We start from the raw sequence: 18,879 nt of genomic DNA, 5'->3' as shown, positions 1-18,879 counted from the left end.
ACCCGGAAGTGATGTCACTCATGACATCACTTCTGGGTTTTTGCATGGAGATCCAATCAGAGCCGAATGTGGCTTTGATCGGGTCTTCAGCGGCCGTGCAGGCTGGTTGCCCGGGTCTCCCAGGGGGAGAGGCCCGGGCGAGCCTCAGGAGGCGGTGGGAGGGGGAACGTCCTCTCCCGCTCCTTGTAATGACAGCCGAGCGGCTTCTCAACCGCATCGGTTGTCGTTACAAGACAGCCGACCGTCGGCTATGGACGCCGGTACCGGGGTGATGCCTCTAGCTGCAGGCATCACTCGGGTACAAGAACTCTCCCGAAATATCGGCATTATCTGTCACCTTGGTGGCCGATTCCGATATATATCGGAGAAAGTGCAGATCGGCTCTCGATATATCGGCTTTGCCGATAATCGGTCGATCTCTACTTTGGATAAAACATGGTCCATTTTTATTCAGTGTTAAATAAAATTCTGAGCATTAAGGTCAACTGGGCCTATTAAAAACAATAAATTTCAGCTTTCCATTGTGGTCGGCCTGCTTTGAGAAAAGCAGCCCAACAGGCATGATAAGAATGAGGCCTATTTCAAAGCATGTGTCCTTCGTGAACTCTGCAGCTAAGAGCATGACTATCAGCATTTTCGCCGCTGATTCAAGCCGGTAGCCCCACCCAGTCCCACCCAGTGCCTTCTGGATTGGCAGAATTGGCTGTGCTGCTGAAGCCCTCCCACTGTGAGCCACATTGGCTGGGAGGGGGAGCAAATGAAACACAAAGGGGGATTTAGTTGGTCCAATAGAGGTAAAGAAGTCACAGAGTAAAAGGATTTAAGACCTGTTTAGGCTGCAACACAGAAGCCTTTAGATGTACTCTAATTAGTTGCTAGTGGCTAAAGATGCTGCTATAGCAGATTTTCATGCTTTGAAGGCAGTTGATTTTGTAGCATGCCTATACACCATTGTATAATTACAATGAACAAATCACAGATATGTAAAAATACTTTTCATCAAAAACACAGCTGTAAGACAAATTTTGCTCCAGTGGAAGATATTTAAAAACAGCCTAAAATCTGTTCCTAAGCTGCAAAACTACATTTGTTTTTTGGTTTTTTTTCACAGCCTGAATCCTGAAATGACTGTCTGACATTTTAAAACCAATAAATGCCTGCATAAACCTAGTGAGAACTGTAATTTGTAGATAATGTTGCTTATATAAAATGTCAGAATATTTTGGACAACATTATGTTGCAGAAAGGTTTGGCTTTAAAATACGGGCATGGAGAGATAGGTAAACAATTGGGCACTCAGGAGTGAGTTAGTGAGGATTTCTGATGCTGGAAAAACCTTGATGATGCATAGTGCTTACCCCCAGCATGGCCTGTCGCTAGACATGCACAAATAAGCCACACCTTACAATTTATATCTGGCCAATGTCAATTATTAAGTCTGTAATTTTTTTTTTTTCTTATTGGGGGGTGAAGGCATACAGTTCCAAACATATTAGCTACCAGTTTTGATATGCATGTCTGCAGGTTGCTACCTCATGCAGAAATTCTTCCTTCATGCCACTGGTTACTATCCGGAGTGGCAATCTTCTGGCCACGGCTTTAAGTGTCATAGACTTTTGCGGCTTACCCACCCCTTTCTGCACCCTCCACCATTTACACAGCTAGTAGTAATACTGTCCCACAATGCAACAATTTCTGTGCATAGGCAGGGGAGATCCTGTCATTCATCCACTTCTCCTTTGGTGTTGCATTTTGGGACAATATTACTACATATTCTGTAATGGCAGAAGGGACAGGAAAGGGAGGGCAACAGGCACAAGTCCTTCACACTAGCAGCAACTGCTGTTAACCCCTGCAACACTGACAGATTGCCAGACATGGGAGTAAGTCACACATGTGCAAGTCACAAGCAAGTCTCAAGTCTTAACCTTCAAGTCTCAAGCAAGTCCCAAGTTACTTTGGCGAAAAGCAAGCAAGTCAAGTCGAGTCCCTGCTAGAAGTCAAGCAAGTCAAGTCAAGTCATTTATTTTGGTCAAGTCACATTAAAGTCAAAATACTGATCTACTCCATTTCCACCTTTAAATCAGTTAAAAGTCAGTGGTCAGGAAAGGTTTTGTTTTATTTTCAACATTAACAAAACTGCTTAGTTCTTTTTTCTTGGCATATTAAAGAAACGCGTTGAATGCCCAAACAGCTCAAAATCCTTAATCCGGTCATGTTTCAACACCACAGTCACTAAAAACATGTTAAGTATTTCCATTGTTAAACAGCCAGTGTCCTAAAAATCAGAACACACTGAGGTGTTTTAAGTGACTGTGGTGTCAGAAACATAACAGGCACATTCATTTTGCTTTTGAGAAAATGCAAATATTTAATAACTTAAAAAAAGTAAAGTCATTTCGAGTCATATGTCTCAAGTCAAAGTCAAGTCTCAAGTCATGAATACCAAGTCAAAGTCAAGTCGAGTCTTTTATTAATTTTAGTCAAGCAAGTCTCAAGTCCTCAAACTGGTGACTTAAGTCTGACTTAAGTCAAGTCATGTGACTCAAGTCCCCCACCTCTGCAGGTTGCTGCACTTGGCATTATCCAGCAGTATGAAGGAAGGATTTTTTTACATGAAGAAGCTGCCTGTCTGCATATACTATGCAAGTTACCTTGCCTATACTTGACAGTAACCTCTGCTTATGCAAACAAAGGAAAAGCGAAACGAAGGAAGAATGCATGAATAATGATGTCTTGAAGTACATGTGATGAACTGATATTTTTATTCTAGAGATTTCAGATTAATCATGTTTTTAAAAAGATTCATAGTTTCAAAAGTTTGTATACCCAGAAAATTATATTTTGTTTTAAGTGAATACTGATTGGCTGAGTTGGCTCCAGAATTCCTATACAGTATGTCTTATATCCTTTCTTATGTCTTGTCTCCCTGGAAGTTTTGAGCATCCTGCTCAACCTGTTGCATTTTCCATAATATAAAATAAATACAAAATCCAAGAGGGAGAGTCTAGACCAGTGATGGTGAACCTTGGCACCCCAGATGTTTTGGAACTACATTTTTCCATGATGTTCAACTTCAATGCATAGTGCATGAGCATCATGGGAAATGTAGTTCCAAAACATCTGGGGTGCCAAAGTTCGCCATCACTGGTCTAGACTCTTCATTATGACTACGACAGGTGTGCAGACTAAAAGGCCATACACACTATACAATTTCCTTTAGATTTTTTCTTTCAGACTTACCAAAACCATATAATATGAGGTCAAACCTAAACACTTTCAATTTGTATCCAATCGGGCAGGCCCTTGCACTATATAGAAAAGGTAAATCTAAAGGAAATCTGACAACAAAATTTGTATAGTATGTATCCAGCTAAAGGCTGGTCATACATTATACAATTTTCTTATTTAATTTCCTTCAGATTTACCTTCAACTATATAGTGCAAGGTCCTACCTGTTTGCATACAAATTGAAAGTGTTTAGGTTTGACCTCATATTATATGGTTTTGGTAAATCTAAATGAAAATTGCACAAGAAAATTGTATAATGTATGGCCAGCCTAAGGAACCCAAACACACATATACTGTAACACCATTAGAGTTCCTGAGCATTATATGAAGTAGTCACATGGTTTCATTCTCTAACATCTAGTAAAAATCTCAATATCAGTTTTGGGAGGACTGACCTTTCAAAATTATTCACTTCCTGAACATTGTTTTGAATATTGACATATCAAAATATATCTAAAGACATACTTTTTCCATTTTGGATAAAGTTGAGAATTGTTAAATCCCTCCAAAGTGAGTAAAATACCTTCTAGACGTCCCTATTAAAAGGTTTACTCTCTATCCCTGTCCTGGTGACAACTCAAATTTTTGGCTTTTACAGATTTTTACAAAATAGTGACAATGGTCACCAGGACAAATTGATAGAGTGAATCTCCCTAGCAGGGACACATACAGCAATTCAAAGTAGGAGTTCTAACCCCTCACTACTCTATCCAAAATGGAAAAATCATTTGGCTTTATTTTAAACTCTCAGATACATTATTTTGGACATTTATTAGGCTTTGTACACACATGCACACATACATGCTGAGATGTATCACACAGATAAACTTTAGATAAGGCAAAAAAAAAATGTGAAGTACAAACACAACAGTTTTATTAACCTGATTTGTGGTTGGCCGTTGCACTTGTAATAGCCTTGGCGCTGTCCTTGAGCGAACCCGTTTTTTGCTTATTTTTCGTTGACTCTAGTGCTTTGAGCTTCTTGGCATGTTTACTGCCTTTGTAGTGTGCCTCGGCTTGGCTCTACAAAGGAGAACAAATCAGGCTTACTTCTTTATGTTTTACTACAACACAATGGGGCAATGAATTTAATGGGGAACAACACAAACACATCACAAACTGAATAAACAGAATCTCTATTAAAATTTGTAGTGCACCTCTGTTTTTCTGGCATAAATACATTTGGGCAAGGTCTATTTAATATATACAGTGTATATATATATATATATATATATATATAATGAAAAAGTTAATTTTAAACCATAATATTTGTGACTTAGCTGTAGTTCTTAATAGTATATTCCCATCGTCATCATACTTGTGATCCAAATAACAAATAACAGCAGACCTAAACTGTACAGTTGCTAGATATGCTTTAATAGGCTGTTCAGGAATTAGGGGGCAAGCTAGAGGTAGAAAAAGGAGGAAAGAGGTTTCACAGGGGTAGGTTGGTGGCAGCTTACGCCTGCATATAATTCCTCTCACATACACCATAGCGCTGGTCATTTCTAGAGGTAGAAAAGCCATTACTTACCTCAGGGTTGTATAAAGCATAATCCAGGTCACATATCCTGGAGTTGTAGCAACATACACTGGGGCCTTGATGTCAGTCAAGTTAGTCAGATCATGTGCCCTAAAATGCCAGCTCATGTGACGTGAGCATTTGATCATTTTTCCACCCCAAGCCTGCTTCCCAAAATTATTAAAATGAAAAGCCCTCTTACTTGGACTGCAGTCAAAGTACAGTATGTCTGCAGTGACTGGTAAAATGGGAAATTGATGCCAATTCTGCAAATAATAACGCAAGTCTCATATTTCCTGAACTTCTACATAAATAATTGTTTGCTTAGCAAATGGACGACTCACTCTTCCAAATAAACCAGTTATAGAGTATAGCATAGGGAACACCGAAGGATTAAATTCTACCAAAACAACATGGCTCTTGGTGGCATTGATTGTTTCCATAATGTTGGCATGCAAAAGTGAGCTTATTTAATGTGGTGAATTAGCTAAACCATTAGATTGAATTGATAGAAATGGTTTGGGTATTTTGGTTACAAGGTATTTTGAAGATAAGTAATCAATGTGAAGACACCTCTATGTGCCTGCCTTAACACCTCTCACAGGTAAAGTGATATTAAAGTGGTTGTAACGTCAGAAGCTTTTTTATCTTAATGCATTCTATGCATTAAGATAAAAAAAGCCTTCAGTGTGAAGTGGCACCCTTAATACTTACATGCACCTATCTTGATCCAGCGATGTTGCAGGAGTGTCCCGGCTGTCTGAGACTCTCCCTTCTCATTGGCTGAGAGGAAAGCGTGGTGCCATTAGATCCCGCTGCTGTCAATCAAAGTCAGTGAGCCAATGAGGAAAGAGAGGGGGTGGGATCGGGCCACCGGTCCATGTCTAAATGGACACAGGGAGCTGCAGCTCAGCTCGGCTGCCCCCATAGCAAGTTGCTTGGTGTGGGGGCACACAACAGGAAGGAGAGCTGAAGAGGGACCCCAGAAGAGGAGGATCCAGGCTGCTCTGTGTAAAACCACTGCAACAGAGCAGGTAAGTATACCATGTTTGTTATTTAAAAAAAAAAAAAACAGACTTTACAATTACTTTACCACTTGCCGACTGCCGTCAGTAGATTTACTGCGGCAGTCAGCCCCTCGCAGGCAAAGTGACGTATATTTACGTCACTAGCCTGTGAGGCTCTGGGGAGCGAGCGCGCGCCGCCAGTGGCGCGCGCTCGCTCCCGCGCGGTCACGGACCCCCCCGCGCACGTGACCGGTGGACTCGATGTCCACCGCTCACTCTGCGATCGTCGGGGGAGAGGGAGAAAGGCAGGCAGCTTGTGTAAACAAGCTGCCTGTCATTCTCCCCTGTGTAGAAACACTGATCATACGGTTCTACTATGTAGGACCGTTGATCAGTGTAACTACAGCTCAAGCCACAGCCAATCACAGTTAGAATCACGCCCCTAGGGACACACACAGCCCCTCCCTCTAAAATAAACTTAACCCCTTCACTGCCAGTGTATTTTTACAGTAACAGTGCATATATATAGCACTGATTACTGTAGAAATGTCACTGGTAACCCCAAAAGTGTCAAAAATGTCAGTCAAGGGTCCGATCTGTCCGCCCCAATGTCGCAGTACCGCAAAAAAAAATCGCAGATCGCCGCCATTACGCGTTAAAAAAAAAAACAACAAAAATGACAAAAATCTTTCCCTTTGTTAGTAAACGCAATAACTTTTGCGCAAACCAATCAAAATACGCTTTTTGCGATTTTTTTTACCAAACATATGTAGCATAAAACAAATTGGCCGAAAATGTTAAAAAATTTTGATTTTTACTTTTTTTTTTTGGGGAATTTCATATAAAAAAATGTGAAAAATATTGTTATTTTTGCAAAATTTACGCTCTTTTTTTGTTTATAGCGCGTGATCAAAAAATCGCACAGGTGATCAAATACCACCAAAAGAAAGCTCTGTTTGTGGGAAAAAAAGGACTTCAAATTCGTTTAGGTACAGCGTCGCACGACTGCGCAATTGTCCGTTAAAGTCACGCAGTGCCGAATTGCAAAATACCCCCTGATCTTTTAGCAGCCAAATCCTCCGGGGCTTAAGTGGTTAAAGTCAAAAGTTTTTTTGCATAGAGCAGCCCCAATCCTCCTCCCTTTCCTGCGCTCCTGGCCCCTCCCCCTGCCAAGTGTCCCCAGGTCAAACAGTTTGCCTGTTCATTCACACACAGAGCTGTGGCTTGGCCCCACCCCTGCCCCCTCTCTCTCCTCATTGGCTCACTGTCTGTGATTGACAGCAAGGGGAGCCAATGGCTCTCGCTTCTGTCTTAGCCAATGAGGAGGCTGTTGTGCACACTGCTGGAGGAAGATCACTCTCAGGTAAGTATTAGTAGGGGGTGCTAAATAGAAAATGTTTTTTTACCTTCATGTATAGAATGCATTAAAGTGGAGTTCCACCCATTTTTGGAACTTTAGATCTATGTAATCCCCTTTAAAATGGCTTTTACCAATGGAAACTTTTTTTTTTTTTTGCTACTAAATACCTTAATTTCTGCTTTATTCCTCCTCTCCTCACTTCCGGGTCAGATCGGCGATGATGTCATTCGGCGATTCGCAGTGTGTGCTGGGATGTATTCTATTCCAGAAATCCGAGGCGGGGCGGAGGCGGGGCAGAGAACGGCCTTAATACATTGCATACAATACAACTCAATGAGAGGAGGCGGGGCGGAGGCGGGGCAGAGAACGGCCTTAATACATTGCATACAATACAACTCAAAGAGAGGAGGCGGGGCAGGCACGGCTCAGTACAGCTCAGCTACTGCGAGATTTCTGGAATTTATTTAGATTTATTTTATTTTAAATGTATTTACTAAATACCTTTTCTGGAAGGTATTTACTAGCAAAAAAAAAAAAATTCCATTGGTAAAAGCCGTTTAAAGAGGATTACATAGATCTATGTATTCCAACCTATTAAAAATGGGTGGAACTCCGCTTTAAGTTAAAAAAAACTTCAGCCTTTACAAACACTTTACATGTTAGGATAGGTACACTAATAATAAACAATACATGGTTCATAAAACATTGTGCATACCTTCATTTGAACAGGATTGTACTGGATAAAATTACTAGCATTAGTGTAAGCCCAAATTATCTGATTTCTAAATGGTCGATTTCATTATATGTGATTTGTATATCCTAACGTGCCATAAATAAATTAGATATTCCCTTGGAACAATGTTGCGAGAAATGTAATCATCAGACCAATGCTCTAATTGGCATAATTGCATTTCCTGTATTACATTTGTCCTGTGATATAAAGATATGTATACTGTAGAATGAATATTAGCACTGCAAGATAATGTTGTAAAATGAAACAGGAAATCACAAAAATAACTCGCATGGGAGATGTCCAAAGATAGCGATGTGTCTTTATTGTGCTCATGTAATTATTTTGCACAATATGAAAAGAATCAGTTCATTAACATGTATTATTAGCTTCCCCAGGTATATTTCATGTTGAGATCAAAGTAAAATGATTTTCCCTCTTCTTTATTTAGCTATTTTATATAGATAGATCTATATAAAGCATATCATAAAATAATTTCTGTAAATAAAAATAAAAGGACTAATAGGCATATAATTATATTTGGCTAAGCATAGCATTTAGATATTGTTTTCAGATAAGTTTAAAACAGTACACTGTAAGGGGGCCCAAGAAAGAAATGACAGTGGTGGGCCTCCAATCCCACCATCATTACGGCACTGCAAGTTTTTCTTCAAATGATAGGCACATCCGTGGTTCCCCAACACATTATGGGCATCTAAAGTTTTTGAGCAGCCTATCTATTTTATCTATCGCTGGAATAAATTATCAATATTTATTTAAAGCTGAAGTTTAGGTATGACAATTGTTACATAGTTACAGCATCAGTGGGGACAATGGCACCAATACAATTTTGACAGAAAGTCTAAATGTTCCTATACTTTAACATAATTATTACATTTTCTGAAATCATTACATTTTGGCCATTAGAATAGAGCCTACTTGCTCAGGCATAATCATTATGAAGAACTATCTCCTTCCCAGTGCCAATAATTCACAATTTCCAGTTCTAGTTTCATTTATTTCTCAGTTATTATCTGAAGTCATTTTTATCACAATCTTTAGATTTTAATATTTGGATAGTGCGCTGTATTGGGTTTTTGCCAGACAAATCGTTTGGTGTTGAGGCCAATTATCTCAATTTTATTCTCATCTGCTACAACACATTTTTTCCAAGTGGCCTCAGAATCTTCAAGGTACGTTTTGGCAAAGCTCAACGTACGCTTTCTTGAGGGGTGGCTTTTTTCTTGCAACCCTCCCATACAAGCCACATCGGTGGAGAATGTGCGATATTGTTGTCACATGCACACAATGACCACTCAACTGCTTCAAAGTTGCTTCTTGGTGGCCTCTTGGTAGCTTCTCTGACCAGTTTCCTCCTAGCTCTTTCATTCAGTTTGGAGCGACCTCCTGATCCAGGGAGGGTTTGTGTTGTTCCAAATACCTTCTACTTCTTAAAAAATAGACTTCATTTTGCTTCTATGCATTTATAAAGCCTTTGGCATTTTTTTGTATCCATCACCTGACTTGTGCCTATACACAACTTTATCCCAGGGATATTTTTGGCAGTGCCTTGCCGCCCATAGTTGATTGTTTGCTTCAGTTGCACTACCAGGGACTAAAATGCCCCAGGAAAGCTCTTTTCGTACTGAGCTAATCAAAATGACCACAACTGATCACAGTTGGAAGTCAAATGGCTTTCTGTGCCATTGAGAAGGTGATTAGCTACACCTGATTGAGTTTACAAGTCATTTTTAGGATGGGAGTGATCCTTTTTCCAACTCAGCAATTCTGTTTTTTTTTTCCTGACATGGTGTTATATCTTTCACTTGGATGTTATGAATTTCACTGAGTGGATAAACAAAAACAGTTTTTAGTTGAATAAAACAAAAAATATGTCTTCATTTCAGGCTGCAAAGCAACAATATTTGATTATTTTACACCCACTGTATATTCATCTATAGGTCAATGTTTTACCGTGGGGGCACACACAGCACAGAGGCTCTGGATTGCAGAGATTACATTTTGCAGCGCTCAGATTGTGAAGCCATTACCCTTCAACATTAAAAAGTTTTTCATCTTTTTAAGAGTATGAAGATACATTGTATGTGAACTATGATTACTGTTTGATGAACTGTACACATGTTTGCAATAATTGGAGAGGCACGATTACATACTCACATACATACTCACTAAGTGGTTGTGAATATTGATTTACTATGTTTCTATGCATGAAAGAGAGCACTACACGCATATTCATCTCACATCTGTAGCACTGCTCCCTTAACAGCTGCTGGAATTTCACACTTTCTGGATTCCCCTGGGTTACCCGTAGCAACTGTATGCAGAAATCTTATCACTTTACGTTCTTGGCTCAGTCAATGATCAGTCTAGGGGTTATTATTTTGTTGTTTTTATTCTATATTGGGATGGGAGAAGTGATGAGTGGTATACTCCAACGTTTGAACTATTCACAATTCTGAGGACTTTACCTTGAAATTGCGGCAAGGCCACTGCTTCATCCTGCCACTAGATGAATATGAGGTAAATGTTCCTATTTGTTTTTCTCTTCAGGGCACTCACTTAGCACCCTCTTTCTATATACCAGCCGACACCCGTCCACTGACTGCACTCCCCGAAGTGGTCCCCTTCCTGGGCAGACCACTGGGCAAGATCCTCTGTACTCACCATACTGCTTTCCAGATTCTCGCAGTGCCCCAACTCCAAAGTTAGCTCTACTGGACCTCTTGGTTTAACTCCACACTGCTGGTTCACCAGGCTGACTGCCTGTGAACATCAAAATCCACTTCAGAAGAGGAGGCAGCCGCCACCCTCCTTCTGGGACTCTGCTTCCCGCCAAAGACCTCTACCACACGTGCCCCTGGCTTTATATACCCCACCCCACAATGCACGAGACAACTGTCTGTGCCAATCCCTGGGGCTGTAATGAAGCCTGTGTGTCATTGGCCAGGTTTCCTCCACTGTCCAACGTGCCTCCCCATTGGGCACAGAGGGGACACTCCCTCAGACCATCAATCACACACTGGGCACACTGAGCAGACCTAACTCACAGGTCTTGCTCTCTGTTAAGCAGAGTGCAATATAGAATTTACCTGCTGCTTCTCTGATAGAGCCAAAAACTATACTCACTCTATAGCACCTATCTAGGAGGGTGCTACACATATATTTAGCATTTCTTTATATATTTGTTGTTTATGAGGATAGTGTACTATTATATTTAGTTTCAGCAGCGCTAAACATTTTATTTGGTGCAATTAATAGTGGTAGTGTGGGAACACGTTATAGGTGGCAGCAGCAGCTGAACATTTGTGGTGGTAGAAAACAGGTGGCAGTGTATAAGTATTGTTTTGTTAGTATATGTTGAGATGGTAGCCCCCTTTTTTCAGATCTTAGCATGCTCCAGAGTTCATTTCTCTAAGCAACAGTCTAGAGGTCGGAACCTCTAAAAACCATCTGTGATGTTATCTGAGTCGTGATGAGATCCAATGAATGGATGTAGAAACCATCATAAACACAATTATTTCTTTTATCTGTACTCCAACAATGGTTTAGGCTCCCTTAACTTGAAATTCGAATTTAAGGAGATTAACGAGATAATTGTAGGTGCAAATCTGCAGGCACATTGTACAGAGAGTTCAAGACTCATTACTATTTTCCAGGTAAATCAAATTTCTTTAATTGAAACTTCTACTGCTGTCAGTGCTGGTTGTACTTTGTTGTACAACTAATGAAAGATTGTTAATTGCATTAGCTTTTGCTTCATTCCTAGCTCTCTCTGCTATGGAATTTATTAATAGTGACTTCTATTTCTAGAGATGAGTGAATGTAGAAAAATATATAGCAAGTGGTCCATATGGTTATCGTTAGACCTGTGGTTTCCCCCAAACCTGTAGCAAATATAGATCAAAATTATAATTTTTTTTATATTTGTTTTAAATTATCCACAGCATGGAAAAAAAAAACCTCCAACATCCACTGCTTCTAGGGTAAAAAGTGAATCTTCATAGGATTCACTCATGTTGCTGAAAGCCACAAAGTTAGATGTTTGCTGCTGTTTGCTTTGTTTTTTTTTTTCCAATTAAACTCCTAAAAGCATCGTTGGATGGGCTTTCTTTTTCAAGTTTTACCTGTACATTGTATAAAATGCATAAGAAACCCTTTACCAGGTCTCTAATGGATAGTGTAAAAATGTACAGGAACTAGTAAGATTCATATACCTCCCTCCATCTAGGGTGCTGGAGGAGTAGAGTTTGAAGTGTTCAAAGAGGATTTCAAGTCTTTTCTTAAATCAGTTTTTTTCCAGCCTGTTTGCTGTCCCCACAGCTAATGTTTAAACAAAGTGGCTATATTACTCTCCTGACACCATGCCAAAAGCTTGGTATACACTAGTAAATTTTGTTCTACATTCTTTGCTCTAAGAACGTTTGTTTTTTTTCTAATAATTCATTTGGTCAAATTGATATTAATTTTTCAGAAAACTAAGAGAAAATTTGAAGGTGCAGGATGGAAAATTTTTCTCGAATGTACAATTTTATAAAATGGGTTTTGCGTTCAGGAAAATCCATATATTCCAAAATCAAATTTTAAAAGCAAAAAAACGTATTGAACAAATTTTGAACGACATTTGAAGGTTTCAAGAACTTTCATATAAATTTTATTAAGAATTGTTGTACGAATTTTTGTCTGAAATTCTACTACTGTATACCCAGCTAAACACACTACTTGGGTGGTGGTGACAGTTTTCATGTGAAGCTGCTGCTAAAGCTGATTTCTTAGGGCTAAACTGCGCCTGGAGTGGATGTTAAAGAAAATATATGGTCACAGCATACATTTATTTATTTATTTTTTACATGTACTTATATAGCGCCGACAATTTATGCAGTGATTTACATATATTGTACATTCACATCAGTCCCTGCCCTTAAGGAGCTTACAGTCTAAATGTCCTAACTCACATTCATACACATACTAGGGCCAATTTAAACAGGAGACAATTAACCTACCAGCATGTCTTTAGAGTGTGGGAGGAAACAGGAGAAAACCCGCACAGGCATGGTGAGACCATGCAAACTCCATTTTATAACAACAGCATTGTAATATCAATACAAATAGTTATTTTTAATAACCCAATATAAGTTTACTTGAAAAAAATCCTATTATGTTGTGATGCCTGCCTGCTGATCATCTCTTACATAATTCTGGATTCCCTGCATGCTTTTCAGCTTCTCCCCTGTTATTTACTTTTATTTTCAAAAGACTACATATCCCATGGTTCCTTGCTGCCTGCAAGCAGCAATTCCTGTACTGACTCCGCCTCCTAAAGCTGCTCCTCTCAGTACCTATGTAGTTTAGAAGGCATGCTCTGTGTAATGTGTGACACAGCAGTGCCTACTCAAAGGTCATATAATAATATGGGGTAAATTTACTAAAACTTGAGAGTACACAATGTGCTGCAGCTCTGCATTTTTGTCAAAGCACCGCCCGAAGGAGTCCGTTCTGCTCAGTGGGGGATCGATCCGCCGATCCCCGCTGTCCTCTATGGGAGATCGGATGAGAACGGACCGCCTGTCCATTCTCATCTGATCCCATCTGATCTGATCCTCCAGATGGATGGAAAATAGGCTTTCCATCTGTCCGGATTTCACGGACAGGATCGGAATCGGATAGCAGTGGGTATAAGCAGGCAGGTCTCCGCTGACACCCGCTACCCCATAGGGAAGCATGGAGCATCCGATCAGGAACAAGCTGAAGTTGATTGGTTGCCATGCACAGCTGCACCAGATTTTGTACTCTCCAGTTTTAGTAAATCAACCCTTATGAGTCAGAGATTTCAATGATGCAAACGTGGTTTGCAAGATCATTCAGATTAATAGGAGTAGGCTATAAATTATTAAAATATAACGAGGAAATCAATATTGATTTTTTTTTAGATTTTACATTTTGACCACAGATAAACTTCACGTCTACTTTTAGAACCAGATTGGTGTATTGTCTTCTCTTCTGTAGAGTTTTCTAATAAAAACACTGTTCTGATGCTAGACTTGATAGGCTCCTTCTCTTGAATCAGCTCTAATTTAGTGGATCAGTTATTTCTAATTATTTTATGAAAGAAATAACAAAATGTGCCTGAAAACTAAAATTATCTATAATACAATGGACAGCAGTATTATTTGTACAACTTGTTGTGGGGTACACTAGACTGGGCTCAATGCTAGTTTTCATAAATGCATTGTCCATTTTTAGCCAACTTTTTTTACCAGTTCTGCATTTGTAGCATTTGTACAATGGTTTGCATCAGGGAGAAAAATAGTATAAACAATGACAATGCCTCCTAAGCAGGACCAAAATTAAAAATAATAGGGCTCTACAGTGCAACTTTTATGGGTTGCATATTAAACTGCTCATGTGCCCAAACTATGGACTTTAACTACTTAAGCCCCGGAAGATTTTACCCCCTTCCTGACCAGGGGGTTTTTTGGGATTTTTTACTGCGTGACTTTAACGGACAATTGCGCGGTCGTGCGACGCTGTACCTAAACAAATTTCACGTCCTTTTTTTCCCACAAACAGGGCTTTCTTTTGGTGGTATTTGATCACTTGTGCGATTTTTTGATCATGCGCTATAAACAAAAAAAGAGCGTAAATTTTGAAAAATAACAATATTTTTCACATTTTTTTATATGAAATTCCCCCCAAAAAAATGTAAAAATCTAAATATTTTAACATTTTCGGCCAATTTGTTTTATGCTACATATTTTTGGTAAAAAAAATCGCAAAAAGCGTATTTTGATTGGTTTGCGCAAAAGTTATCGCATTTACTAACAAAGGGAAAGATTTTTGTCTTTTTTGGTGTTTTTTTTTTTAACGAGTAATGGTGGCGATCTGCGATTTTTTTTGCGGTACTGCGACATTGCGGCGGACAGATCGGACCCTTGACTGACATTTTTAACACTTTTGGGGTTACCAGTGACATTACTGCAGTAATCAGTGCTATACATATGCACTGTTACTGCAAAAATGACACTGGCAGGGAAGGGGTTAACTGTATTGGAGAGGGAGGGGTTAAGTGTGTCCTAGGGGCGTGTTTCTAACTGTAGTGGGACAGGTCTACTATTGTAAAAACAGAGATCAACGGTTCTACATAGTAGAACCGTCTGATCTCGGTTTTTACACAGGGGAGAATGACAGGCGGCTTGTTTACATAAGCCGCCCGCCTTTCTCCCGCTCTACCGACGATCGTAGTGTGACCGGCGGACATCGGGTCCGCCGGTCACACGCGCGGACTCTCCAGTGAACGAGCCGGGGCAGGCGCACGCCTCAGCGGGCGCGCGCGCGCGCGCTATTGGCTCACAAACCGGTCACAGGCTAGTGACGTATATATACACGTCACTTTGCCTGGCCGGGGCTGACCGCCGCAGCATATCTACTTGCGGTGGTCGGCAAGCGGTTAAAGTCTTCATATACTCATAAAAAGCACCGAGCTGCTTGTAGTGTTATGTAATTAATACTTTAAAGTGATTGTAAACGTTTGCATGTACCCACTGAAACAATTAGCCTCAGTTGATAAAACAAATCCTTCTAAATAAGTTGTACCTGTTTTGCAGCTCTCTGTTCTCTACAGATATTCAAAGTGCTCAGATTATACAGCATTTCCGAGCTTCCAGAGGCAGGGGGCAAGAAAATGACATCACAAAACAAGTGGAAAAAAAAAGATGTCACAACCTGCACAGATTACAGCAGGGAGCTGAGTGTAATCTTTGATCTGAGTGGAGGGAATAGACTTCCCCCACACACACAGTCTCAAAGGAAAAATGCACAGCTGTGGCTGGAGAAGGGGGGGGGGCAAGGCTGTCTCCTGGAACTACTTGGTATTGGTATAAATGATCAGGAGGTAGAAGAAAAAGGCTAGAAATCCCACTTAGTGCATTGGATTGAGGAAAGTGCACAATATAGAAGGATATGCTGTGTTCATTTTTCTTTTCAGAGGTTTAAAATTACTATGATAATATTCAAACTCATACTTTATTAGCTACTTGAACCAACTTATGGCTCATGTTGAAGAGTGTTCTTTTCAAAAGTTGAGCTTGCTATTCAGTTGCAAATGCATGTGTTTGAATAGCAAACAGCTTTTAAAAAGAAAAAAAAATGTATCTGACTCCCTTACCTGCAGTTCAAACACATCCAAAAAGGACATGCTGTACCTAAGTAAATTCAACTAAATGCAAAGCAGGTCGAAAACAACCCCTGAAATTACATATAAACTGCTCAGTTGAAGTCAATGTGATTATGCCGACCTGCATTTCAAGTGCATTCCAAATGCATGTCAAACACTGTAAAACAAAGCCCAAAGATGAGCCCCCTAATTTAGGAAGATGAGTTTTAATACCACACCTAAAGATTTCATGTGAATTTAGCAGTTTCAACTATATTTTCAATGTAATTATCAGCCAGTGGAGGACTGACAGAGAAGAATGGCACTCAAGGAGAGGTGAATGGGTCAAGTAGCAGAGTTCATAAAAGGTTGGACTGATGCCAGTCTGGTTATTGGTAGACCACAGAGGAGTGAAGTACATTTGTCAAGCCAACATATGATAAAGGCTTTTAATAAACATTTTAAATATTACGCATACAGGATTTATATAGTGCCAACAGTTTACGCAGTGCTTTACAATATCAAGGGGAACAGTACAATTACAATACAGTTTAATACAGAAGGAGTAGGAGGGCGAGGAGAATGACGTTTACAATCTAAAGGGAGGGGGAGGTGGTACTAAAAGGTAATAGCTGTGGGGAATGATCTGATAGAAGTGACTCAAGTACAGTTCTTGGTTGTAGGCGGGGTAGGCTTCCCTAAATAAGTGAGTTTTCAAGGAACACCTAAAGGCAGACAGGGTAGGAGGAGCTGACTGGGGCAGGGAGCTCCATAGGATAGGAGAAGCTTTGGAGAAGTCCTGGGGGCGAGCATTGGGGTGAGGTAACAAGGGAGCTAGGGAGCAGAAAGGTCCTGGGATGGGAGGAACTGAGAGGACGATTTGGGCGATATCTGCAGATGAGGTTGGTGATGTAGCTGGGGGCAATGTTGTGGATGGCCTTGTATTTTGTGGTTAGTATTTTGAATTTTATACAATGGGGTAGGGCAAGCCAGTGAAGAGATTGGCAGAGATGGACAGCAGTCACGGATTGGTTAGTAAGGTATATTAGTCTAGCAGCAGCATTCATAATAGACTGAAGGAGGGATAGCCTGTGTCAAGGTAGGCCAGTGATGAGGGAGTTGCAGTAGTCAAGGTGGGAAATAACCAAGGAGTGAATAAGTTGTTTTGTGGTGCCATTAGTCAGGAAGGGGTGAATTCTGGAAATGTTGCGGAGGTTAGGGCGGCAAGATTTAGCAAGTGATTGGATGTGGGGGGCTGAAGGAGAGGTCTGAGTCTAGAATTTACACCTAGCACCCTGGCATGAGTGGAGGGACCAATGGTTGTACAGTTGATCCCAATTGTATAGTCTTAGGGAGGGAATCGGGAAGGAGGAAAGATTACAAACTCAGTTTTAGAAAGATTGAGTTCGAGGAAGTGGTGTTTCACCAATATGGAAGGAAGAGGGAAGAGGATTTTTTTTTAAATAAAATTGGAGATAACAGGACGTAGAGTGATAATGATGGGTATAAATGAAAGAGCAGAATTATTAAGTATTACTTGTAAGCAGTATGTTTGGGGAGCCCAAGTTATTGGGTTTCTTACGGACATTAAGGGGTCTTTGTATAAAAAATTAGCTTTGTGAATGTCTCAGCATTCAAATAAAAAAGTCATAAATAATACCAGTCTCATTGGTCCCTGGTTTCAGCCACTGGGAAGGCAGGAGGAATCAGAATGGACAGCGATCCCTGCAAGCACCGCTCTGTCCCTGTCACGTGGTGCTTGACAGAAGAAGGGGGGCGAGCTGGGTAAATACACGGGGGAACGTGGGACAGCCCACGCTCACTTCTCCCCTTGTCACAGTGCTGGCAGTGGCGGCGGCTCTCTTGTGCCCACAGAGTGGGCTCTGCGTGCCGGCTGTGGCACGCCTGCCATAGGTTCGCCATCACTGCACTATAGGCTGAAAATATTTGACCAGAAAAGAACAGAATACAAAGGAGTCCTCTGCACTGTGCACAATGTATGACTATTCCTGTGCTCACCACTGACAGTGTAATGAATCAGCTAATGCAGAGAGTGAACTGCTATACAGAACTGATACAATATTGATTGTAGATCGATAGAACATTACAGGTATTGTTTTGTGACTTTTGTGCAACATTAAGAAAGCAACATCTTTATACATAGACCCCTTAGTGCAAAAAAATACTGTACATCTCTGCAATACTCATACACATTCCCCTATATTATATCCCTATTAAAGACCCTGCAAGTAAAGAAAAATATCAGTTGATCTGCCAGAAATCCATTTAGCTCCCAAGGCTGGCCATACATTTTTTTCCTTTAGATTTACCAAAACCATATAATATGAGATCAAACCTAAACACTCAATTTATATGCTGCAAGGCAGGCCCTTGCACTACATAGTTTAAGGTAAATATAAAGGAAATTGAATAAGAAAATGGAATCATCTATGGCCAGCTTAAGGCCTAAAAGTCGCGCAATTTTGACACAATTTTTTGCAGCTATTTTGACTGGACTTGAAGCAATGCCTGTGTAATTTTGAGGTCTATGGACCTTAAAAAACGAATCAAAGTTGGACCAAAGTTGGACCAAGAATTAATCTATCACAGAAAATACAGAACAAAATCACTCTGCTTGCATGAATGTGTGTGACATTCTTCCAACAAATGTTTTATAAATACAACTCTTTTAAAAGATAAATAAAACCCCCAAAAAATCACAAATGTTAATATATTTCAGCTTGTCAGTCCTCTGATGTGGTGGCTGCTTCCATTTTAAATTATTAAGGCTAAGAACAT

At 40.2% G+C, this 18,879-nt stretch overlaps 1 protein-coding gene across 4 annotated transcripts in view; it reads right to left on the bottom strand.

The window, feature by feature from the left end:
• The window catches only part of ZNF385B (zinc finger protein 385B), a gene marked incomplete at its 5' end in the record, with an annotated part of 556,508 nt that overhangs the window by 73,442 nt on the left and 464,187 nt on the right, over window positions 1–18,879 (bottom strand). For all 4 annotated transcript variants that reach the window (XM_082261100.1, XM_082261101.1, XM_082261103.1 and 1 more), the window contains one exon: window positions 4,173–4,314. In XM_082261100.1, the coding sequence (XP_082117226.1) occupies window positions 4,173–4,314 (142 nt within the window). The remainder of the gene's footprint in view (window positions 1–4,172; window positions 4,315–18,879) is intronic.

The sequence above is a fragment of the Pelophylax lessonae genome, assembly GCF_965119305.1.
Source record: "Pelophylax lessonae genome assembly, chromosome: 6".
NCBI classification, from domain to species: domain Eukaryota; kingdom Metazoa; phylum Chordata; class Amphibia; order Anura; family Ranidae; genus Pelophylax; species Pelophylax lessonae.
The sequence above is the reverse complement of the archived record's forward strand: the minus strand, read 5'-3'. Positions and strand labels throughout refer to the sequence as shown.